The sequence below is a fragment of the Thunnus maccoyii genome, chromosome 8 (assembly GCF_910596095.1).
Source record: "Thunnus maccoyii chromosome 8, fThuMac1.1, whole genome shotgun sequence".
NCBI lineage: Eukaryota > Metazoa > Chordata > Actinopteri > Scombriformes > Scombridae > Thunnus > Thunnus maccoyii.
The window spans coordinates 25,046,243-25,072,757 of record NC_056540.1 but is presented as its reverse complement, the minus strand read 5'-3'; the positions used below and the strand labels follow the sequence as shown (position 1 = coordinate 25,072,757).

Here is a 26,515-nt window from a genome sequence, read left to right as displayed (position 1 = left end):
TCCTCGCTATAATCCTTCCACCTGTTCATGCTGGCTATTAAAAGATCCCCTTCAAATGTGCTTTTAATGTAAATGATGGGGGCTAAAATCCACAGTCATTTTGTGAGGAAATGCATTTAAAGTTTTATCTGAAGCTTTTATGAGGATTTAGCAACCTGAGTTAGTCATATCAAGTGGATATATGCCACATTTTTTTTTAGCATCAAATTCCCTCTTTGTGTTTACTCAGACAGTGTTTCCCTGTTGAGCTGCAGTGGAGGTATAGTAGAAAAGATATTTACGTGAAGACTTGACTAATTTGAATGGCTGAAGCTTCATATTAGCTTCAGATAAACTTTTTAATACATTTTTTGCACAGGAGGAGGACTGTGGATTTCGCCCCCATCACTTACATTGTAAGTGCATTATGAAGGGATTTTCTAATGGTCAGTATGACAGAGGGACCATTATAGCAAGAAAAACAACCTATTTCATTGTTAGTTTGGGCACTTGACTATTGTTTTAAGACAGACTTAAGAATTGTGAACCTATCCTTTAAAATAGCAGGATTTGTCATAGTGTGAAAGGCGTCAGCAATTACAAATTAATCAAGGAGATACAATTTCCCCACAATGTATTTTAGTAGTTCACTATAGATTATGTGGAAAGGGAAACTTTTACAGGTTTTTTTGTTTTTTTTTTGCAGATTGTCAAAACTCAAAGGCGGGTGGGGTTGCACTAAGGCGACAATGGATTTTTGATCTATTTCTAAAACCCTGGAAACAGTCTTGACAAAGAACACTGATAATTGAACTTTCCCAAGTGGTAACTTTGTTTTAAATGAGGTATATTCTTGTTCACACATCTAAAAGCCTTGTTGTTGCCTTGTTCTAGGTGGTCTATGGAGCAAAATGGTTTTAAATCGTAATGCAACAAAGGTTAGTTTTAGTTTTTGTCTTTTAGAGAAATAAAAGACCACAAAATGAATCATACTGTCTAATTGAATTTGCTTCATTACTTAAGGTCTTTTAGGTTGCTTGTTTTTTGCCATGAAATTTACATTAATCCTATATTACCATCTGTATGGATGCTTTTCACTACTAGACCAAAAACCGACCACATAGAGTACTGACCTCTTCAGAACATGGAGATGTAGTTTCAGGTGAAAGACACAACACTTGGTTTAATTTCCATGTCAACACAGTAATCAACGACCTCTCCCCGCCTATGGTAACGATGACGATTTAGAGCCCACAGAGCAAAAGCAGACATAGCAAATAAAGAAACACTGAAATCAAAGTTCACTAAATCTTTATGAGGCATATTGCTCATGAAACAATCCCTTCATCTATTCTATCAACACAAACACACAGGACAGTCTGTGTCTTTACAGGTACACTTCCAAACTTATGAATGGACACAAATGAGGCAACTTGTGGTTTGTCAATAAACAACAGATGGAAGAAATGATTGACCACAAGACTGATCGTGTTGAACATAAAACTGCATTTCTGGATTGCCTTGTACGGTTGTTTAGGGTTGTATTTGTACAATTTGAGAGTTATTTGTGCCTTAGTTGACATTGAAGTCAAACTTTCTCCTCCGTTTATCTACATGAACATGAGAGTGAGTCAAGTTTTCAGGTGACTAAGTTTTTCCCTTTGAGTTTGCAAGAAAATGCAAGATGTTCTACCGCCAACGTAGCCAAGGGTTTAACCCTGCATCTCAATGCATTATGCAAATACAGGCTGTCGTATGTGAAACTACATGAAATGTTGAAGCAGTTAGTGTACTTTTATGCTACATAAACCTTGTAGTGTTGGTGCTGCAGGCAAACTTAAAATAAGCAGAATCTTCAGACTGAAAAGATCTGCACAATCCTTCTCTTTATTGTACCGTTCATCGTTGGAAAAATAGTTATGAAATTAAAAATATTTGGGCAATGTTGAATGAACTAAAATCACCCAGAGTTTCCTTTTTAAACAGAATAAATATCCAAAGTTGACTGAAATGAGCTAATTCTTTTAGCTGAACAAAAGGAGAGAAATTGATTGAAGGGAACCGAAAATGCCAACTTCACACACAACCAAGGAAGACAATTTGTTCATTGAGAAAAAGCATCATCAGAGATGGTTGTCATATTTGGATATTGCGTAAATCTCGCTATGGTGGTTAGTACATTGTAATTAATATTACCAAGTTCATGAGGAAAACTAAAAACTTCTTCGGAAATGAGAAGCTATACTGAACAACCAGGTATCCGCGGGTTGTATCAGGTTTACAACACCCAAGAAAAGACTTGTTCAGTTCACACAGCAGTCTTCTTATAACGTTCATCTTCATTGTCATTACTTGTCCCCCAAAACACCCGAATGTATACATGAGGTTGAACAATTCCTATCTAATATTTACATCCCAAAAGGAGCCTATTGCAGTCCAAATCAGGCTCCAGCTTCACAGTCAAGGGGGGGAAGAAATGCAAAATGGTAGGCAGTTTAAAGGAGACCTTTAACATTTACCCCCACCCCAACAACCCACCAAAACACACAGCTAGAAGACAAAGAATGTCAACAGCATGCATCACATAATGAGATGCTACCACATGACCTGGAAGCCATGTTCTGTTTTCAAAAAGGCCCAAATCTCATGTGTTAATGTGGTTAATAGAGCGATACTGAGTTAACACAGTCCTGCCACATTATTTTAGTAACAAAGGAACACCACTAGTGAAAGGAAAAAGTCAAAGTAACCTCAACAAGTTTTTTATTTGTTGTAGTAAAATCAAACATCTACCTAGAAGTTTTTCACCCCATCAGTCCTTTTTTTTCTAGTCTATAATCTTCAGAGTGAAGGCCTGTAAGATAATGACAATGTCGATAGTCCATGTGCTTGAATGGATCAGATCAAACAACTTCTTGTTTTCTAGCCACATCTAAAACAGAGTCTGAAAAGAGAAGAGCCCAGTTTCTGTGTGATAAAAATGGGTGGAGTAAGGGAACTGGCGAACTAGAGCTGATTATGTATTGGAATGGGGGGAGGGGGGGTTGTAGGGCATGTGAGGTGTGTTTGTGCGGGGAGGAAGGGCACTGGATCACAGCTCCACAGGTGGCTCCCTTGAACAGGCCAGGTCAGCGCTGATGGACGACGGGCCATATTCGATCATGTTAACCCTCAGATCATCTGAGCGATCACATGATGTAGACCTTCTCAGCCTGAGAGAAGTTGAAGACTTCTTTGGTTCTGGGGCATACCACTTTGTCATCTTGGCGAATAGACAGAAGGGACTGGAAGAGATATAAAAAACAGGGTTGGACATGAGCGTTTCTGGCTTCCATTTTTAACATAACAGAAATAGCTTTAGCTCACAAATCACTGTTATCTTTGCTTAAAGTTTTTTTTTTTATTGTGGTGTACTCACATTGTAGCCGTACACATATCCATTAGGCAGCATCATTGGTGGATTGTTTTCATTCATGACCTCCCCAGAGATCTTACAGACTAGTCTGGAGTTGGCGCAGTGGGCCATGGGTAGCGGCTGGGCCAACTTGTTTAGGGATTTACTGCACACTGGGCAGTCTGGGTTCTTAGAGGTACCATCCTCCTTGTAGCACTGACTGGAAATGGCATGGAGGTTAAGGACAAAAATTTGTCTTTCAGTGAAGTAAAATGTCATTATGCGATGTTATTATGGGTCATAATTCAAAAGAATTGGTTTTCAAGTTTATTAGGCAGCATTTTCACTTTTATTAGACAGTAAAGAGCAGAGAAGTTATAGTTATGTATGATAAAATCCCACATACTGTTTGTTTTAATCATTTTTGCTTCATTTACCTTGTAAATAAATGAAAAAAAAACATCATGTTTGCATACTTTGTTTGTCAAAAGTTTAACTGAGGAGTTAAAAGCATCAAGACAGAAGCAATTTATTATTGGCAACAGAGTTTGGTAGGATACGGTGTCTTGATGGCAGACAGACCAGCCTGTAAGGTGATAGTGAAGACAGAGTTGTTTCCCAGTTGGTGCAGTCTGTAGTTGTCATATCGGAACTGCTGGATCAGCATCTTCCAGCGAGCTGGATCCAAAAGATCCTGATGGAACAGAGAAAACAAGAGACAGAGGAGACAGTTTTACACTTACAGCCATCTTGAGACAGACACCAGGTGTAGTCACTTCTGTTTTCTAAGGATCCACCTACAGTAAATACAGAGCAGTGCGTCACATGACTCTTCTCCAACATGCAGTATTATTTTCATTCCTTCACAGATTATTACCCAACATGTTTGACTACATTGCCTTCATCGAGGTGGTGTAAATTGCAACACGTACCAGCCCCGTCACATAGCGCTGAATCATTTGACTGTGTAGCACACATCAGATGTCGTCCCATATATAGTAATAATTGTACCGTAGCCAGTATGTTCTAATCCTGGGAGCAAATTTTGACACTCAAACACAGGCAGCGTATCATATGTTGTTCATTAAAGGTTGTTTGAACGTTCTTCTGGAAACTGGCAACACCTTTATTAGTGTATTATTTCAGAGACCTCCAGAAAGTTGATATAACCTCGTACAACATCATGATAAAGACATGTAGACAACAGTGTTTTGCTAATAAACATGGTATACTGGAGAAGAGTTGGGCAACTTGTTTTTAATATGATTTTGTTAAACTCAAGTTCCAGGAAACTTGTGTTAACAACCAGTGAGACCAGTCTAACCTGAATAATTCTAGAACAAAACCGTCTAGTCAACCCTTCAGTGCATAACGTACAAAAGCAAAAGTAGTTAATTGCATACAAGGAGAATCATATTACTTGGCAAACAAGTGAGCCCCGACATGTGGAATACAATCTGCTCCACTGTCATCAGTGGTCACACATTTATACCGATCACAAGCTGCACGATTACTCAACTTATAATCATTTCCACAATTAATTAAATGTGGTACAAAGGCTTTGTGTTTAAAATACCTGCTCTACTGCATCTGCCTATTCACATCACACCTACTACCCAATCACAGGCGCTCGTTTATAGCAAATTGTGATTAATGTCTCTCTGCTTCCTCAGCTGAGTGTGTTTTCACTTCAAAGGCATTTTACAAATATAGCCTAAAACATTTTCTAAATGTTAAAGTTAAATCCTTTTTGTTTGGCTGTAGGGGTTTGTGGTCACATCATTTACACTTTCACACTGATCTCATGTAAAAGAAAAGTGAGGGCAGTTTTTTTTCTCCAAAAGACAAATACATAAATGATCATGATTTCAATAGTGAAATCATTTTAGCTATAAATGTGCAGTCTTACAAACATGTTGGCAGATCACAGAAATTCTCAGTTCTGCTTCTGTCACGCTGGCACAAAAAGCTGGAAAACATGTTGAGACACTACTTTGGCTTGGCCCATCTTGGTTACTTGCTTCAATAGCCAAATGCTTTTTTGAGATTAAGCATTGCTGCAACTCTTCCTCAGGGGACTTCTGATAGGAACTAATAATTAACAATAACAACAGCTACTGAAACAAGTCATCTAAGGACAAATCTGAAGTATCACATGAGGAAAGAGAGTTGTTTTTTTTTTAAATACAGACAGCGGAGGCCCTCTAGTGGCTGTTTGTAGCTATAACACATTCTCTGCTAGATCTCTATAAAATTCCACACTTAAATAATTACAGTGATGTATTCTTAATTAAGAAAAACAAGTTGATCACATTGAACAGTTATCTGTCTCTTTCATTTGTCCACAGTCTGCAATACCATGTTGTTCATCATGTTGAGCACAGAAGGAATAAGAGTAGTCTCTCTCAGCTCAGTCAGTTGTTTTGTCAATTCCATGTATGACGTATTGTGAGAATTACCGTCAAAATGGCAGAGTATACCACAATGTTGCATGATTGTATGTGCGTGAAAGTGGTCTGACCAACAACAACAACAAAAGACTATATACATGTACATATTTACACTGGTCAAGAACATAAACGTTACCTTGTATGGGGAGATGTGTGTATCTGATGGGAAGGCCAGCATGCCCATCACCTGTCGAACCTCATCCAACTGCCCACCCTCTGCTTGGCTGAAGTGTTTCCTTGCATGTCTGACATAGACACAGAGACAGACAACCACAAGATCAGTGGGTTATATGCTGCAATCTGGAACTGATTTAATGTTTTATTGGCTCCAATAATTGTTAAAATGAGAAAAACATTGAGGGTTTAGGGTGAAACAGTGTGTGTGTTATGGTTCTATGTGTCATACCTTACTGCATCCATTCGTTTGTTTTGTCTGATGAGCTCAATGAACTCCTGGATTCTCAGACTGAATTCAAGACAACTCTGCAAAAGAAACAAACAAAAGTTGTTATTCAGTTTAAACCACAGAGTTCCTATTTCACCCTTCATGAACCTGAAACAAAGCTGGCAGGAAACTGATCTTTTTGTATGACTGCTTCAGTGCTGGTGGATTAAAAAAAATGACTTTCCATGTGTTACAAACCAATTGGAAATAGAAAACAAACATCCTACCACTGTGGCTGATAGAGCTTAAAAAAGTACAATTCGCAATGAAGTTTTACCTGCAGATAGCTGTTGTTTATTTCCCAATTGGTCTTGTGACCAAACCAACATTGATGTTTAATTTGAACATTTCACAAATGTTCTCAACAGCAAGAAAAAAGAAATTCCCCTCAGTATTACTATCATACCAGTCTGTGAATACCCTCTTAAATATTCTGCCATTCACAGAGTACAAGGTTGACTCTCAAAGTCACAGCTAAGAGGGAAGATTATTATGCTTTGGTGGAGGTCTGCACTCCACTGAGTACTTTCTGGTTTAATAGGATAATCTTGGGGATTAACACTTTAACTTGCCGTCGCTGCCAGCAGGGCAAACCACCCAGGAGGAGTAATTAAATCTCAACAGGTCTGTGTCTGAGCACAAACAGCGATACATTACTGATTCTTGTTGAGAGCAGAAATATGTGACAGACTGATAAGCGTTTGTCCTTCTATACTATTTCTGCTTCTTTACATGCTTGACTTTCAAAAGCTTGACTCAAACTCATGAATTGTTTTGTTCTTTTGGTCATGGGCATGATTTAAGGAATTCTCACTCTTTTTAAACCTTTTTTTTTTATTTATGAGGCTAAAATTTGATTTTCGTATATTAACTACCTTCATCTTGCGGAGGCGGGACTTATTGTCGTGGCACCAGGCTAGGCAAGTGGCTGTCTCCTGCCTCTCCAGGGACTCCTCCACCTCCTTAGCTGTGAGGAACATCTCAATGTTCACCAGATCCTAAAAAAATACAAGAGTGTGGACATGTTAACAGATAGGAAGGGCATCTCCAAATAAAATAACATCACAGTCATACTATCAATGGAGGGAAGAGCAAGAAGTTGTGTGTTGAAATGTCACATCATCTGTCTTACATGTTCTATAAAAGACAGGATCAGTGGTTGTTTCTTGGCTGTGTCATTCGGTTGGGTTGGATTTCTTTGTATGTGTGCGTTTGTTTTCTATGAACTCCAAGAACTCCCAACACATCTGAATGACCACACAGAGCAATAAAACACATGCACAATTACCTCTATACCGCTCTGTCTGGCCAGTTTAACAGCTGTGTTGTAGTAGCCGCAGCGCAGCAGGTGCTCCACCATCATGCGGTCCATGCGTTTCTTCTTCCACAGGTTGACCGAGGCTGGCTGGTCGCTGCTGTGCTCTTTCAAGTGCTCGATACGACGCTTACACAGCTTGGCGCTCTCGTCTTCTGCTTGGATGGACTCGGCAGCCTAAAGCGCACACACACACAATAAAGATGTTTACAAAATGTGCATCATGTAAATCAAAAATACAAATTATTATATTATAACCTTGTGTTAAAACACTTGGCATTCTTGGATTTCATAACAGAAAGAGCTCAAGTGTTCTTCTACATCAGAATTTATGGTCAGGAAATTACCTACAAAAGACTCAAATTATATGTAATAAAGCTGGTTTCATATTTGCTTTTTATAAACGTTTTGTAATACCGGCGATGACTGTAAACCGATAACTTGGCTGCCCTCTGAAGTTGGACTAAAATGAGCATTGTTGCGGTCAGGCCAGACTAAACAGCTGCTTCCTGTTCTGTGGATAAACTGTTACATGACGGAGGTAAACTGGGTGTCATAAGCGGGAAGACAAAGGATCACAAACATTCAAAAATGTGCTCCGATTGATACACGTTACATGTTTATCACAAATGTACGTAGCAGAAAGGAAACAGTATTAAACTTTTGGTATTTATTAGAAACATCCTGCAGTACAGAAATACATTCCTAGGTGTACTGTTCCATGCCACTTCCATATTAGATGAGATTTATCCCAAAAATAATTACATGGCAACATGACTTTGTTTATTCTTAAACAACCTCTTCTTGGTCAGTGTCTCCTTTTTAGGTCTTGAACTCAACTCATTCTCTCGCTGTCAGATTTCAATCTTGACTTTTGGACCACTTCACTCTACACCAGCTGGACCAGATTTGGCAGAAGAGAATAACATGTTTTGGGGGAGAAATGCCTCCCCGCCCCTCTAGCAAATCAGTGTAGTGTCTAGTGTGGTTTGGCTGTTAGCATGTTCATGCGGGTTTATACATAATAATAAAAACTGCTGGAAAATATGTTGGCACCATGGAAAAAAATACTGCACAAGTATGTTTTGATCACTTGTTTTCAGTAATTCTGTCAGCTTGATACAAGAAGCAGACAGGCAGCGTTTCACCACTGGAAAACAAAATCCTCAAGGCCACAATTATACCGTTATAAAGAAACCACAGCCACAATAAGGTGATTTTGTCAAAAGGGGTGAGTGATGTGGCTTTTAACAGTTTGCTCTAGCTTGTAGATGTGATACTGCTTGTGGTGTAAACAACACCAGGGCCAACACCAGTGCTTGCTTTATCTTACTACTAAAGCCTGGGTGAGTGCGGGGGTTTTCTATATGTATTTCATATTTCCTCTCAAGTGCAAATCTTTGCCTTGCTCAGACCCTCTCAATGGGTTTCCATGTACAATGGAGGTTTCTTGGGCCTTGTGCACACTAATGAGGATAGACTTAAAATTAGAAATAATATAATTAAAAGAAAAGTCTGTTTGATCTCCATCCACCCAGGGCCAGATTTCAAAAATGACCTCTAAAGTTGGTTTGTATGAAAACACTGGCCTAAAAGTGTAGCATCAAAGGAGAGAACAGAACTTGAAAACACTGACAACATTTCTGCCAATAAACCTTCCACAAACATAGCTGGTATAGTTGCAGCTGCCAGAAATGTTAAAGGACCAGTGTAGAGGATTTAGTGGCATCTAGCAGTGAGGTTGCAGATTGCAACCAACTGAATACCCCTCCCTCTCCTCTTCCAAGCTTGTAGGACAACCTACGGTGGTCGCAAAACTCGCGAAAAACACGAGGGGCCTTCTCTAGAGTCAGTGTTTGGCTTGTCCATGCTGGGCTACTGTAGAAACATGGCAGTACAACATGGTGGGCTCCGTGGAAGAGGACCCGCTCGCTATGTAGATATAAAAGGCTCATTCTAAGGTAACAAGGTAACTTATTTTAAGGTGATTATACACTAATTAAAACATACTTATGAATATGATATTCCATTTCTGCCAAGTCTGTTCCACTAGGTGCCACTCAATTTTACACACTGGGCCTTTAAGCCAACTTTCTGTTGCCTCTGACTATCACTGTAATCACTATCTTACACAGGAGTGGTCCTCTGAAAACAGAAATGACGATGACAAAACTTCTATTGTGAAATGAGCAAAACTGAGTTTTAATTTTTTATCCAGCAACACTTCCTGACAGAAGGTGGTGGTAACGCACCATTTTCTTGTTTGCCAACCATAACTGAACTAAAAGAGAAAAGTGTTTTGTTTTATATTTCAGTGTGAATGGCAAGCTTTGAGAGAATAATTTGAAAATTTAGCTGCTGACTTAAAATTTTCAAATTAATCCAAATAATCAGTGTAAAGATTGGATTATTGAAGACTGTCCAAACCTTACCTAGAGACAGGGTCTAGAAAGAGACACTAACTAATCACCTCATGTGTGTGTACATCTGTGTCCCTCACCTTCCTCTTCAGGGCGCTGAGTTTTTCCACCACTCCATCCAGCAGTGACACCACGGAGTCGACCACCGGGAAGCTGCTAAGCGTCTTCTCCAGCTCCGCAACCACCATCGTCACGTGACTCGTCTCCCTGTCGATGTTCTTCTGAGCTGCCCTGAAACGTTTGTTCAGAGTCTCGTAGGGCACCTGCAAAGAAAATACAATGGGATATTAACCAAGGTGCATCAGGCACTCAGGTTAATCAGTGGTAAAGAGCAAGCATGCAGCTAACTATTGCACAGGGTCTTGTGAGGAAAATTACACATACTACATATATAATCAAGTTTGAATTTGCATGTTTGTTAATACAGTTACTGCACATATAACCATGTTTAATTTCCACTATGTTTATGTCACACATTACAAAATCTTTCACCAGGAGGAATCCCCGATGACTCTGTCTGGTCTCCAAACTATGTTTTGTCACGAAAAAACACGCAAGAAGTGACACAGGAAATGATGCGATACCGTGCGCGTAAATAAATATTTATGCAATGAAAACGGAGGTAGCTTCCTGCTCTTATTGTCGTTTGATAAGGACGACAAGATTACATATCCTGAAAAGCTCGTCAGTGTCTCCCGTGTCTTGTGGTCTCATTGGCTGTAGCTCATTGCCAGTCATAACACTTCACTTTAGACTCCCTGACAGGCCCAGATATTTAGCCTGCTTGATATCTTTTGGGCGTCTGCGAGGCATTGGCGAGCTCTCGGTAACTGTCTTCGAATAGTTCACACATAGCGACCGAGACCGATTTGCGAGCGCCGAGCAAACGTCAGTTTGCCTCTGATCTGGGGCTTTTGTCAGTCGAGCAATCTCCAAAAACTGTCGGCAAGTGGAAAATCAGGGTTAAAATCGTGCAGTGCAAACTTGGCATTAGTCTCTGAGAGAATAATTGTTTAGAGAGGATGAAGCTCAAGTGCAGATAAGAAATTGTGAGAACCTGTTTGGCCCACTGTTCCCAGCGGGTGTTAAATGTATCAAAGGCCTCTCAGCAGATGAACACAGAGGCAGAGGCTCCCCAGGAAAGAAACATGATAAATAAACAATGGGCTTGCTGTTGAATTTTACTTGGTTCTAGGATTGGCATGTTTGTAACTTTCTTGACAGCTGACTATATATATATATATATATATTGAGTCCATATGCATATGATGCGCTGAGCAATATTAAAGTGTGACAAAACTGTATGAGATTTTGTCTCGTTCCTCTTTGTCAGAGTAGAATTGCAAAATTACCATAACAGTCTCATCAAGAAAGTAGCTCAACGAATGAATGAGAAAATGATCTCTAGTTGCCTGAGAGTTCAAGTTCGTATTCTGCAAAGGGTTTGTTTAGGTGCCTGAGTTGTAATAGACCTTGTAAACAAACAAACAAACAAACATACAAAAAGCTGTCACACATAGATTGCATCAATAATTTTGTTAAAAGACCTAAACACAAACAAAAAGACACAAACTAGGAAAGAACAGTGTCGAGACTCTTCAACTTTTTCACCCGTGGTTAATGTGTCTTTTCAATATGTCACAAATAGTTGGAATGAGATTAAGATTAACACTGTGCTCCATGATGCCCTGTGAACTGTATTCCAGCATAATTTCACGACATTTCTGCAGCCAGTTGAATCAAGCAACTACTCAGTAGAAACAAATTAAAACTTGAAGCAGGAACTGTTTCCTGGTGTTTTCCTTCTTCCTCGCTACTACAGTCTACAGATTATTCAATTCATTTAATCTGAAATAGTATGATAAATAGGTAAAGTATGTAATTTTTAAGTTAATGTAGTACATCTCTAAATCTGTTCTGCACAGTATAAAAGTTAATATTCAACATGATCCTTTCAGTGACAATCTATTGCTTGTGATACTTCTAATATATCAACCTTTTCTCCATTCATCATCTTAAAACTGACTTTTAAATCTAAACACAGTTTTTGAGTCTTACAAGCTCCTCTTATCTTCCACCATCATCCTACATTATCCCAGTTTAAACAGGGCTGGTATATTCGGCTCTAGTGAAGTAGTAAAAAATCCGGTAAAATGTAGTTGTTTCATTGACTATAAATTCAATGATTTATGCATAATCTTATCTGAATGACCTAAAAAGTATCTATCAACAAATGATTCAAAAAACCTCCCCCAGACATCACCACAGAGACTAACTAAACACTCCAGCTACAGTTTGTGTACTTAATGGTCCTCACAGAGAACTATGAATAATGTTTGTATTCAACATAATCTGAAAACATTTATCCATCGTCTTTATCTTAGATCAAACTAAACAACGCAGTGATTTTCCCCTCCTTGTGTTACAATATTACCAAGATGACTTTGCAGATACCTGTAAATGAGATTAATATGTCTGTTGTGGTTCTTTCTGAGATATTGCGTGGCTTTAATCCATTGAGAGGAACTTATTTTAAGTTGGAGCCAAGTTAATTTCACAGATCACTAAGACTGAGGAGGAAAGTTATGCAAGTGTGCCACGAAACACAGAAGGAATCCAACTCTAATTTTTCCAAACATAAAACCCAGAATGAGACTCTATGACTCTGATATTTAATTGAACCACAAAGCAGTTTCGTATGCATTAGTAAATATTCATTAGTGTCCTGTCGGCAGGACACGGGGAACAGACACTGCACGAGAGGGACGATATGGAAAAGGCCTTGCTGTTACGTATGAATACATCAGTCTCCAGTGTTTATTCCCCCTGATAGCTACATCAAGATCAGAGGTTGACACTGACACATACGAATGGTCAGTGTTTGACCAGTCCAGCAAATATTGATTTTTAGTGACAGACTTGGCCACAGATCAACACATTACTTGTGGGTCATGAAACGTAGTTTTCAGTAGCCAGACAGATGGTGATGATTACAACAAGATGTAAAGAAAGCCTAATTAATTTATTAAAACATGACTTGGGCAGTATAACGTTGTAGATCTTGCTATACTCCTTCTACTGAAGCAGCTTTTCCTTTGATATGTCTGGCTGTATGAGGCCATGGCATCAGTAGGACTGTTTTATGATGATATTAAACGGACAGGACTTCGCATCAATGTGATGAAATACCTTGATTTCCCCAAGTAATTAATTCACTGGATTAGCCAGAAACAGACGCTCAAACCTGGATATTTTATCTATTAACTGTTTCCAAAATGAAAATACTTTCTCACAATATACTGTATATAAATTGTCTTTTGCCTGAAGAAGATAAGTTTTCACAGGAGATGCAGTCTGCAAATACGTGGAGAGAAAGGGGTTTGACATGTAACAAAAGGTCCCAGTATAGGACCAGTATAGAACAGGGAACATTGTGGTTGTCTGGTATGCATCTTAAACCACTGAGCCAACAGTTTGTACTGTTATATAAAAATCACATATACAGTGACAGAAGATTTTTATCTCTCATCCTACTAAAAAGTGTACAGAATATGATAATAGGAATAATTCCCTTTTTTAAAATGTAACTTCTAAACCTTACACTGTATATGATATAACCATTTTTCATATGGAGATGATTTACTTGACAGTGGACATGTAACTGTGTCATAATGAGCACATGTCAGACAGCCATTTACTGACAACTGTGTATGAGACGCTGTCTTTCAAAATTTGATCATTTGATGGTAGATGGCTCAGTGTGAGAGACAGATGCTGGATAGATACAGGCCCAAACCACACAACCACCAAGTGTGCACATTATTCATTAATGATTATTCAAATAACAAGAAATATTACATGGCTCAAGTAATTTTAATAAGTCTGAATGATAATTCTGACTTACACTGTGTGCAGATACATTATCTTATAATATGCAGCTTTAAAATATCATTTGACTCTAATGGGCCTGTATTTTCAGCATTCAGGTTAGTGGCTAATCAACCACAGGCCAGAATGGGATGTTAGTCACAAAGCCTTTACATCTGCACATGTAAATTAGTATATAGTCTTTTCATATCAGGGCTACCACCCCCTTTAACAATGCTTGAGGTTAACATTACACTGACTCTGAAGAAATGTCCAAAAACGTCCTCAAGGACATAATCTCCAGCTCACACTGTATTTGTTAGCAATGCAGATTAGCAGCTTGTCCAGTGTCCATATCAGGCAACGTAATGACATAATTATTTCCCTCAATATAGCTCGAAATGTGATCAACACTGCTCCCACTCCCATTTGATGCCAATTAAAAACCATCACTCCTGTCTTAAAATGGTGCCCATCACGTACCATCATCCTTACACTGCAGCATCCAAAGCAAAGACAGACACAAACAGCGAGCCCCCTTTTTTCTCTTCACACAGAGGCTTTTTTTTTTTTTTTTAAACACCGCAAGCCAACACTAAACGTCTCCTTGCATTCATCATGACACACAAAAGCTGCCAATACATTGCTACTCACAGCTGAGCTTTATAAGACGACGCTTTCTTTTGCTCTCTGAGGCGGCTTGAAGACACAGACAGGAAGCAGCCCGGACTTGTTTCGGCTCGTCTGTTTTTTAGCAGCGGTGTCGCAGTATGTGCAATGGAGGAACAGTGCGTGTGTGCGGCGGCAGGCTGTTATTTCTCTCGCTGGCCATTTTGAAGTGCAGAGAGGCAATGTGATGACACTGCGCTGCCTCGGAGGGCTGCTTCCCCCTGCCTGACAGCGGAGCAGCAGCACTGGCTTTCCCCCCACCCCCCCACACCGATTTCACCCCGATCTACCTACAATTTGCATGCTCGACGTTACGTGTCTGGTAGGATATTCATCTTTTGCGACGATCAAAATGTGCTAATACTTTTTTTTTTAAAAAACCACAGCAAGCAAGCTAGCAGGCCGATCACGTCTGCATGTCTGTTTTTTTGTGACCTGGTTGTTAAAGGGATGAGCAACCATGTTGTTTCATGTCCTGTCAGTGTTCATGAGTATTACAAGCTTTTGTCATCGTTTAACTGGTGTCAAACGGTAAAAATTAGCGTGTCTGTTAAATTCATTCGTGTGTATAAATCAATAATTTCCTGACAAGCATTAAATAAATGCAACAACAGTTTGATATATAACATTAACTGTCAAGATATAACAAACGAGAAATGAGCATCGTGTCAAAAAACACTTTAACTTAAGCTAGCAGCACTGAGGCCTTCAACCAGCTTAACGTCAATGATAACAATAAGAGCTCAAACAGGTGGTTAATTAACAGACACCAGCTAAAGCTATTTAACCAACTACACGTTTTTTTGCTGTTTTGCTTTGGAGAGACAAGGTAGTTAATGGACGCGAGCTACCTGGCTAAGCTAACCGTTAGCCTCCCTGTCATGCTCGCTGCTCTCGCTTCTGATGAACTAATATTTCCCATTTTACAAATAACACCAAACGCATCGCATGTTTCTTTAGCAACGGCAGACACATTAGAGGATCAATATATGCCGGTTGTTGTTGTTGTTTACCTTCAGGGTGGGATATTCTTGGACTTTGAGAGCCATGGACAGTTGGGATGCTGTCTCTTGCACCGCCATCTTGGTTTTGTGGGTTTTTCTCTTGTGGTTGTTTGTGTTTTTTTTTTCTTTCTATCAGCTCAGATTAAACCTCGGTGCTCATTACCGCCATCTGGTGACACGGTGCCAGCACTGACTCTGTGTTTGGGGCTTTATGGAAGATGATTTTCTTATCTAAATTGTCTTAAAAAGCTGAAAGTATTTTTTTTTATTGCTTTTTATCCCATGCAGTCTGGTAAGGGTGCAGGGCACACAACACAAAATTAACTGTCATGCAAATAATACAAACTCCATGTCAATCAAAAACTCAGTCAAGCCTGTACCCTCCTGCGCCGTTTACCCTATACCCCTTGCAAAGAGAAAAAGCAAAAACAAAAATAGAAACAGAAACAAATGAAAAAAAAAAAGCATAGACTGTAACTGCCAAGCTTACACTTTCATCTATTTGTACACACATATTTAAATATACTGTACATAGCGTATGTCTACTGCTGCAGACTATATAGGATCGACAGTCCAATCACCCAGATGGAAAAACAGCATATTAAACAAACTGTACCCTCCTCCCCTCCTTTGGCCTCCAAATCTGTTTACCCAAAAAAGATTAAAGAAGCAGTTTGAGCTCATGAGCGGCCTTCATCAATGCTTGCATAGATTCTATTTTAGCTCCTTGTGACCAAGCACAAGAAGATTCAAATGATAATACTTTGTAAAATGAGTTTCCATTGAAATATGCTAAGTTTGTTGGGAGGTTTTAATCTCATAACCAGGATTTTTTTTTGTTGCTGTTAATCCTGCAAACAAAACTCTCCTCTTTTGTACAGGTAGGGTTAGGGTTAAATTCTAAGTACTCATTGATTTAAGGTGAGATACAACATGTTGTTCACATACAGTCAAAAACAATCTAACCACAAAATCCATTTATAGCTGTTCTTCATCTCTCAATCACATCACATGCTCTTCATGAGCAGATGGAGTTTTCCCAGTTGTTAAGGAACTGTAGATGTATAAATGAAAATCCAGCTGCTCGCTGCTCCTTAAACAGTTCTTCTTAACCTTTCACCTACTGTGTGAATTATCACCAATTAGACTTATGTACTCTTGTTACTACTATGAATCTTATTACATTGCCTACAGCTCTAACCACCATTTTTTTGTATCCATTTAGTTGAGTTTCAAGATTCAAGATCCTTTTATTGTCATTCAGCAAAACATCAGTGATGCAAAGCATGTATATAAAGTTAGTATTTTATAACTGCTTTTTTCTTTTCCTTATGATGTTAGATGTTCAAATTCCCATTTTTCCTGATCACTTCAAGGACTTCTCATCCCTGCCATACACTCAGCCTTCTTTCACTGCTGCTATAACTTGGTACTTTCATAATTTAGTTGTTTTTTAAGATTTATACTTTAAAAAATATTTATAGTATTTATCATTATTATTATTATTATCTGCTATTTTCAGTATTTTACTCCCATACTTTTTTATATATTGCATATTTATTGTACCAGGACTGAGTAATGTGAATTTCCTTCATTTACATGTAAAATGTGCTAGAATGACAACAATCTGAGAGATATTTGGCAATTCTACCTGCCATTTCATGTCCATTAACAATGTGGCTCAGAGTGAGAACATCAAAATTTACTATAAAATGTTTCTGTAATTAAATCAAGGCTTGATAAACATCAGTCAGCTTTGTGTTCTTGTATTCCTCAGGGTTGCTGTATTTGATCATCTACTTGAAGCAGGGGTGAGTCGATGCCTTATCTATCACTCATTACATTTACATTGTTAACTGTAATCTAACAAGATCAGATTCCTGATATTCAAATACAAAACATCTGATAGATGTGAAACTACAGCGTTTTGGCTACCAGTAACAGACAGAACAGATGACAGCGGTGTGTAGTGTAATGTTGAAACTAATAGCTGAATTTATTGATCAACACAAAATGAATAAGCAACCATTTTTGATAATCAGTAGATCCAAGTCATTATCAAGCAAAAATGACAAAAAATCTGTTTCCAGCTTCTCAAATGTGAGGATTTGCTGCTTTTTTCTGTTTTATATAATTGTAAAGTGAATATTTTTGAAGGTTTGGACTGTTGGTCAAAACAAGAAATCTGAAGATGTCACATTAAGTTCTGGGAAACTGTGATCAAAACCTCATCGAGATTATTTTCTGACATTTTATATTCAGCGATTAATCAGAAAAAATAATCAGATTAATAATCAATAATGAAAATAATCATTTTTTGCAGCCCTAGTATTGTGCACATGGTAAATATAATGCAAACCACAAGACACTATAGTCAATAAAACCTCATATTGCCTGGCAAGGGCTGCATTTTTAAACAAGATGTCAAGAAAGAGGACATGAAGACCATCATTAAAAGCAATAAAACTTATTAGATATTTGAGAGATGTGAGAAAAAAATATAAAAATCTGAGTGGGAAAAAGCCTGAAGTTAGTGGGGATGAAGAAGAAGAAGATTGTCCATTTGGAACCTAATCTTGAGTTTAGTTCAAGTGCACCCATGTGTGTTTAATAGTGTGTAAAACACAATATTTTATCCCACTAATACTGAAATGTGATCATTAAAAAAACTGGTCAACCCCTAAGAAGTGAAGGCATCATTACATAGAAAATAGGGCACATACTGTATAATTTCTAGTCTTTTTAGATCTTCAAAATACAGGTTACAATCCGCGTTTACACCCCTTCCATATCTTCTTTTCCTGTGTTAGTGAGAGCACCCTCCCCCCAGCTGGAGTGAACATATTGCCATTGGCTGCTGTCCAGTGCCAGGCCGTGCTGATTGGCTGGCACAAACTGTAGTCGCTTACAATTGGCACATTATCTGCTGCATGCCCCACCCCCACACCCCCACCCAGCCTTGGAACAAAGTGGAACAGTGGACACGCAGAGAGGAAGGTGATGCAAGGTTTGTGATGTATTTTAGGCCCCGTATTGAGTGCTTCCTGTGTGTAATTTGTGTGTAGCGTGTGTGTGTGTGTGTGTGTGAACGTGTTGGTTTATGTGATTCTAGCTGCCGGCCGTTCAGCCTGGCTCTGTACTGTGTTAGGAGATATCTCTGTGCCAAGCCAAATAGGGGGGAAAATGTCTCTGTATTTGCGTGTAATTATGGAGGCTTGCTTATATGCGTCTGTATGAATATATAAATATGTGAGTGTTTATTTTTGTTTTTTTTGTGTGTACAGTATGTGTGACTGGAGGATTATTGTTTATTGATGATGAAGGAATCAGCTGTGAATTGGTATCTCTTTAACTCTGAATGAATTTTGCCCTGAGTGGTTGTTGAATGTTGGTGCAATATATTGAGTCTAGAAAGAAGCTGTTGGTCTTCATTTCTAATGGACTGACACTAAAACCTGAGGACTCGTTTATAAAAAGGTCTCACCATCACATGAATGAAAATGTACTCTGATGTGAAAAATGACCATATCTTGCAGATTTTAGACCTTCAGTTTCTTGGTGTTTATATACAGTATACTGAGGTAATACAGGCTTTAAGGTAGCATCTGAGGCATCAGAATAAGCTGTTATATGTGTGAAGAAATAATAACTTAACCCACTGTTAACCCCTCCAATGTTTATTAACGTTTCAGAGTTAATGCTCACAATTGCTCCAAAAGTCACTTTCCATCTTCTGTGACAGAAAAATGCCATTAAAGGACGGGTTCACAATTTTTCAAGTGTGTTCAACAGTCAGGTGCCTGTATAAGCACTGAAAGAGGTTTTTCCTCTCGCTGTAATCGTTCCTCCTGTTCATACTGGCTATTAAAAGATCCCCTTTATATGTGCTTTCAAGTTTTCTCATTTAAAAGATTATCTGAAGCTTATATAAGGCTTCAGCAGTCTGAGTTAGTCATATCAAGTGGATATCTGCCACATTTACAGTCTTTTTAGCATAAAATTCCCTCTTTGTGTTTCCTCAGATAGCGTTTCCCTGTTGAGCTGCAGTGGAAGTATAGTAACATAAAGAGGGACTTTGGCACTAAAAAGACTAACATTGAAAGATATCTACTTGATTTGACTAAGTGGACAGCTGAAGTTTCATATTAACTTCAAATAAACTTTTTAAATTACATTTTTGCACAGAAGCAGGATTGTGGATTTTGTCCCCTATCATCACTTACAGTGTGTGTGTTATGAGTATAGTTATGAAGGGATCCTCTGATGGTCAGTATGAACAGGAAGAATCATTATGACAAGAAAAACATGTTTCAATTTGGTCACCTGACTGTTGTTTTAATACGTACTTGAAAAATTGTGAACCCATCCTTTAAAATGACATTCATACATCACAGGTTTCTAAGATACAGTGATCACTCTTTAAGCATCCTTATGCTACTTTTTTAACGACTACATACATACACACATAAGTATACGATGGGAAACGATGTGATTACGCTGTAAAAAAGTCAAGAGCATGTCACATCAATGAGACCCCTATATTACCAGCGATATTGGATTTTTAAGTGCTTTTAAATGGATTTTCCTCTGCTGGCCATGATCTCCTCAGCTTGACCAAAGATTTAAACTGCCATAAAGCAGTTTCTCTAATCTGGAGACCTCGTACAGTTACAGTTACAATTTATTGAGGACTTTCAGCTGTCAGTTAATTCTCAACATCCAACTCTCTGTGATATTAATGATTCCTTTCCTCAAATCTCATCCTCCACCCCCTTTTCTCCCTAATCTGCTCTTTCCTTTTTTACTGCTCACCTCTTCCTATCCCCCTTTTCTTTTCATCCTGCTTCCCTTCACTTTTCCTTTCTAACAACCTTCATCTCTCCTGCCTGTTCTTCCACTTCCTTCCTTTCATTCTCCTCCTCTGCCCTCCCTCTTCCTCCCCCTCCTCCTCCTCCTCCTCCTCCTCTACACATAGCATCTATGGGTTAGATTCTTCATGCCTGCGGTACCCGTCTGCTCCTGTAGTAGATCAGATTGCCGGTTTCTCCAGTATCTGCACTCTCCTCTGTAGTGGCGTTCACACTACTCTGCAGCTCACTGTCAGTATCCATAAATCAAATTTGCTGTCTGTGTGTTTGTGTGTCCCCGCATCCATCTGCACGTTTGCAGCTTGTGCGATGGATATTGTGTTGTAGCGAGGCCACATATTTAGAGAAATAATGTAAGAGTGCATCCATGTGTCTCATTAATGTCTTTTTTTCTGTTTGTACATGTGCACACTTGGTTGCAGTTGCATTTTTTTTTTGCTTCTTGTGTATCTGCGTTTGAACCTGTACCACAGTATGTTAGTATACTTGTTTTGCACGCAACTGCTGGTGTGAGTGTGGATACATTTGTCTGTGCATGAGCTTGTATAAATAAATGTGTGTGTCTGTGTGTGTGTTAGTGATAGCTCAATGTCTGGCTGGCTGTCAGTCTTGATAAGGCCAGCGGTTGGGAGGCGTTAGTAGGGGCTGCCGCTCGCCCGGCCTCCGCTTGGTGGATCTGCTGAGAAGGAGCTGAACCATTAGACACGCTGCAGTGACTACAGAGAGAGGGAGAAGGGGTGGGAGGTGGGTGTGTGTGTGTGTGTGTGTGTGGGGGGGGGGGGGGGGGGGGGGGATGTATGGTGAGAAATCCAGAGATGGAAAATAGAGTGAAAGAGATGTGGGAATGAGGAGTGGGAGGGGGGGGGGGGTGATGAAGTGCGAATGAGATTGAGAGAGAAATTGTGAGGGATAGAAGACAGAAAGCAAGAGCAGGAGGTAAAGAGACAGAGAAGGAAGAGGGAGGGGAAAGGCAGACAGAGGGGAGGTGGATAGAGGGTGAGGAGCTGAGAGGTAGAGAGGATGGAGGAGGAGAGAAATTGAAGAGGAGGAAAACAGTGGGTGTGGAGTGATAAAGAGAGGAAAGGGCGTAACTGTTGATGCCCACCCTACACAATATACTGTATGTGTGAATATCACTGCTTGGTTTGCACACATGAAAAATTCTCTCTATCTATCCTCTCATCTCTTTCCTCCCCTCACTCTTCTTTTCCCTCATGAGCAGCATTAAATATTCTACCAATCATTACTTGTTCTTTCCTTCTAAGGAGCATTTGTTCTTTCTTCCCTGTGTACTGTAGCAAGGGGAGTTCAGATAATCTTCTCCCTGCACTGTTTTCTCCCCTCTCCATCCTAATTTAGAAGCACAGAATATGTTTCATGTTTCTTCTACCTCCCGGGGAACGTTTGTGTCTAGCGTGTAAGAGTTGGTCCGAGTGAAGTTGCCGTCGGCCTTGTCAACATCACAAATGTGTCTGTAGCTTCTCACGTTTGTTGACTCCAGGTTGTCAGTTTGAATTTGGTGTAAGAGGCAAAGCTGGACCTGCCTACCTTATCCATTCCTTGTCATACAGAAATATGTTGCAGCCTTTAATGCTTGAATGCATGGACTTTATAGCAATATCATCTATGTGTGATGATGGCGGAAGTCATAGAAATGTTTCCAATTAACAAAGTAATCATTTTAGCAATTTAATTAGCATAATTGGTTGAGTTTAATATATCACAGTGGTTATGGCGAGACCTTTGGCAGCTCAAGTGCGTCTGGGTTTTAGAGTTAGTGCACCTGATTCCAATATTGAGTGGCTGATATAGATGGGTGACAAATTAAAGGAAAAACTGGTCCAGGTCTGAATGCTTGACCCCTACAGTTAGGGGATCTCTGTTATGTTGTGGGGGGCATTTTTCTGGCATGGTTTGGGTCCACTTGTCCTCTTAAAGGGAAGGGTCACTGCAAACCAATACAAAGTTGTTCTCAGTGATCACCTTTATCCCATGATGAAACATTTCTATCCTGATGGGAGTGGTCTCTTCCAGGATGACAATGCCCCAATTCATAGGGCATGAGGGGTCACTGAATGGTTTGATGAGTATGAAAATGATGTGAATCATAGGCTATGGCCTTTGCAGTCACCAGATCTCAACCCAGTTGAACACCAATGGGAGATTTTAGACTGACGTGTTAAGACAGCGCTCTCCACCATCATCATCAAAACACCAATGAGGGAATATCTTTTGGAAGAATGGTGTTCATTCCTCCAGAAGAGTTCAGAGACTTGTAGAATGAATGCTGAGACGCACTGAAGCTGTCCTGGCAGCATGTGGTGGCCTAACAACATTACTAAGACACTTTAAGTTGGTTTTTCCTTTAATTTGACACCCATCTGTAGTTTCTCCAGTGTGGAGCTTAATGTTACAGTGTTACAATTTCATTTAGCAGACGATTTTATCCAAAGTAACGTACACATGAGAGTTAATACAACACAGGAGAGTCAGGAGAGAACAACACAAGTAAGTGCCATAAATCTAAGTTCAGGTCTGATAGGATGAAGATGCTTTATTTTTTTATTTTATTTTATAAGTATCAGGTGCAGAGTTGTTCATGAAAGAGCTTGTTCTCTAGCATTTCTGAGGGAAGATCAAGAGGGACTCTGCGGATTGAACAGAGTTTGGTAACTCGTTCCACCTCTGGGGAACTACAGAAGAGAAGAGTCTGGCTAGTGACTCTGCTGTGGTGGTGATACCAGGTGCCTTATATTGGCAGAGCGTAGTGAGTGGTAGGGAGCGTAGACTTGAATGAGGGAGTTCAGGTAGGTGGGAGCTGTTTTAGTTGCTGTTTTGTTAGCAAGTGTCAGAGTATTTGATGTTTTGATGCGGGCAGCAACTTGGAGCCAGTGGATGGATATCGACAGTGGGATGACGTGCTGTTTTGGGCTGGTTGAAGACCAGATGCACCGCTGTGTTCTGGATCATCTGCAGAGGTTTGAACCTGCATGCGAAGAGGCCTGACAGTAAGGAGTTGCAGTAGTCAATGCCTGATATTATGAGAGCCTGCACCAGAAGTCGTGCTGCATGCTCAGACAGAAAGGGTCTGATCTTCCTGATGTTGTACAGGGCAAATTGACATGACCGAGCAATCGAGGCCACATGAACCTTAAAGGTTAGTTGGTCATCAATCATGACACCTAAGTTTCAGGCAAACTTTGTGGGCATGAATTGGGCTGATTCAAGCTGGATATTGATCTGTTGGTGTAATATGATGTCATACACTCTCACTAAGCTCTTAAAGCCTGTAAAGAAACTGTTAAAATAATTGTCGTGATTTGAACATTATTCATGATTCAGCACGTTGCCTTTCTTCTTACCTCAAATATTCATAAAATCAGATTTAGTTGGAATCTTTATATTGTTGAGGGGCCCTGTTCTTCAAGTCTAAAAGTCAGGGACAGGCTCAACTCTGTTCACAGTGGCTGCCATTCGACTGCAGTTCAAAAGGCAAGTCAACTTTTGTATGACAAACAGAAGGGATTTTGCCACCATCGCACATCTGAAACTTTACCCTTTGCCACTAATCAATGGTTCTACGTGCAATGAGCATCTAGAGATGGTGTCAAGGGTCAGGCCAATAGGGAATACTGAACACAGTTGAAGTTGGTACATTCTTGCACAAAGAGTGGCGACTCTGCAACCACAAGAAGCGCCTCATTTGTTTAGGCTGGTAACTGAACATGCCTCTTTTACTGGCTCCCAGTATGCTGTCACCTGCAGCTGCTGGAAAAAAGCTGTTTTGTTTTTTTTCGACTGCATACTTTTGCTTTACCTTCATAGTTTTGTTAGTTTAAGTATTTACTTCTTGTTTTGAGGAACTACTGAGACATGCCTTCTTCTACCTTGACTGCTCCATCTGGTGTAGACATGATCTAATGAACACACCTAGAGTCACAGTGGTAGAAGCGCTGTAGAAGGCAGCAAATACAGTTTTATTTTGAGCCTAAATAACATGTCCTCTTGCTGGCTTATGATTAGGCATAATTCCCATCAGACCTCTTCTGGTCTCTGACTCATTGCTGTCGCTGGTGTGGAAAGAGATGATGACGAATCTAACAGCTGGAGAGGGCTGACTAAATCCCTGTTGAATTATTTTATGAAACAAAAAGCTGGGGTTCAGAGCTCTGCTCATCATGGGGAGCCATATTTCCTATCTGCGGATAACAAGTTCATTCTCCTGTGAAGATAGTTTTATCATTCTGTTTAGCATGAAGCCAGCGGTGAATGACAGGAGGAGTTGATGAGACAAGTGGGGGTTGATAGTATATGATAAAGGTCATGAGTCAGCCTACCGACAGTGTTGAAAACAACTGTTTCCCTCACCATCCGCCTCATTTTGAATTTGAACAACTTGCCCACTGGCTGTATGTGACATTTACCAATAGTGAGGATGTGATGTAACCATCATTGCTGTTAAACTAGGTTAGTGCCTGGCAGTTAGGGGGGCATCTGAGGCTGCTTATATCACTGTGGTTATTAAGTGGCCAAGTGTGGATAAGAGTGACTCCAACATCACCACTGCAGGAATAGAAAGGGTCTGAGTAGGTGTAAAGGTGTCAACCGGAGCACAAAAGCACAATGTAAAAGTATCATGTTGCACAGGATTAAAAGTATCTCATTAAAAATATAATCTGTTCTAGATTTTGCAATATATGGATATTATATGTTTTTGGAGGAAACAAAAATCAGAAAATTTGAACTTTGGTTGTCCGATAAAACAAAAAAAGTCAGCTTAGAGCTAAAAAGTAAAAAGCCACAATAAATCATAAACTCCATCCATTTGACTGTGTGTGTTGTAGCAATAAAACCTCATCATAAATTGGATAATTAAACTATTGCTTTATCTCAGTTTTGGCAATAGTTACAATACTTGCACTTATGATATAATATTATCATATAATAGAAAAGTTTGAAAAAACATTGGTTTTACTAGTTGTATCACAGATAAACGTATATGAATGGAAAAACAGCACAGTTGTAGATATTCATTCATTTGTTTTTGTCTATTTGGAGTATGGACTAATTCATATTTACAATATTTAGGCCAACTGCAGTACTTCTATAATTAGTAATTCTATAATTAAATAACAGTTTAAAAGCTTCCTATCCCTCTCCATATAAAATATACTGAACACTCTGAATAGGATTTGGATATTTTAGCTATGTGAGGATTATTTTCATCAGTTTAAATGTCCTTGACAGTATTTTACAAGATAACACATCAAGGACTCTTCATGTTGTTTATCCTGCAAATAATCAGCATACACATCACATCAGTTTTGTTTGTGCAGAGTATCTAATTTGATGCTTTTGACCCACCTTACTTGAAAGAAAAACATGTGTAATGCACCTGTGTTCATGCTTGGCATTTTCATGCCATTCAGGATAGAAATGTTTCACCTTGATGATATGATATATGATATGATATGAAAATGGGGTACAAGTACAGCACACTCACTCACACACCTGCAGAAATTGTGGATTATTCATGGAAATGTTTAAGTACAATGTATTATTTAGTTCTAAGTGTGAATTTTATTGGTCATTACTAACTGAAACGACAAGTTCGAATGTTCTGAAAAAGGCGACCATACTTTGTATAATTACAAAAATAAGCTTATAAAGTGAAATTATTAGAACAAAACCAGCAATTAAATTGGGTCTGGGAAACTCTTGTGTAGGGTTTGTAATTATTTATTATACACACAGAAGCAGCTTATGAAGTCCAAACATTTTATTTCTAATTACAATGAAGTTTTCATGAGGTTCATAATTGTTTCCCTTATAATAGAGAGAACAAGTTTTTCCTCTCTTGCTACAGCCTTGTAATTGCATAACTCTTCTTTCTTTTCTTTTTTTTTTTTTCCTCCGTCGTCTTTAAGGAAACAAAAGATGAATTTTGGCTGGCGTTAGCTCCTCCCCATTCCTGCTCTCTCTCACACAAACATTCTCAAACACACACACACACACACACACACACTCTCTCTTCCCTCCCGCCATCTCTTTTACACTTACTTGTCCTCCTGGTCTCATAAACGTAGCGGTGCTTGCATTCAGTG

The 26,515-nt window shown here is 39.3% G+C and overlaps 2 protein-coding genes across 6 annotated transcripts in view; one reads left to right on the top strand and one right to left on the bottom strand.

Moving 5' to 3' along the window:
* Positions 1-1,848: 1,848 nt before the first annotated feature.
* Positions 1,849-26,515, bottom strand: part of maea (macrophage erythroblast attacher, E3 ubiquitin ligase) — a 102,790-nt gene continuing 78,123 nt past the window's right edge. For 3 of the 5 annotated variants that reach the window (XM_042418281.1, XM_042418280.1, XM_042418282.1), the window contains 8 exons: positions 10,084-10,266; positions 7,557-7,760; positions 7,144-7,266; positions 6,230-6,306; positions 5,960-6,068; positions 3,934-4,067; positions 3,398-3,593; positions 1,849-3,263 (listed from right to left, as the gene is read on the bottom strand). In XM_042418281.1, the coding sequence (XP_042274215.1) occupies positions 3,168-3,263; positions 3,398-3,593; positions 3,934-4,067; positions 5,960-6,068; positions 6,230-6,306; positions 7,144-7,266; positions 7,557-7,760; positions 10,084-10,266 (1,122 nt within the window). In that variant the 3' untranslated portion in view covers positions 1,849-3,167. Of the gene's footprint in view, positions 3,264-3,397; positions 3,594-3,933; positions 4,068-5,959; positions 6,069-6,229; positions 6,307-7,143; positions 7,267-7,556; positions 7,761-10,083; positions 10,267-14,524; positions 14,611-15,552; positions 15,659-26,515 lie in introns of those variants that run through there. The other 2 variants (XM_042418283.1, XM_042418284.1) reach the window with 2 other exon arrangements.
* LOC121901487 (C-terminal binding protein 1) overlaps positions 18,354-26,515 on the top strand; it is a 34,161-nt gene continuing 25,999 nt past the window's right edge. The window contains exon 1 of the mRNA XM_042418277.1: positions 18,354-18,550. Within this exon, the coding sequence (XP_042274211.1) occupies positions 18,544-18,550 (7 nt within the window). The 5' untranslated portion in view covers positions 18,354-18,543. The remainder of the gene's footprint in view (positions 18,551-26,515) is intronic.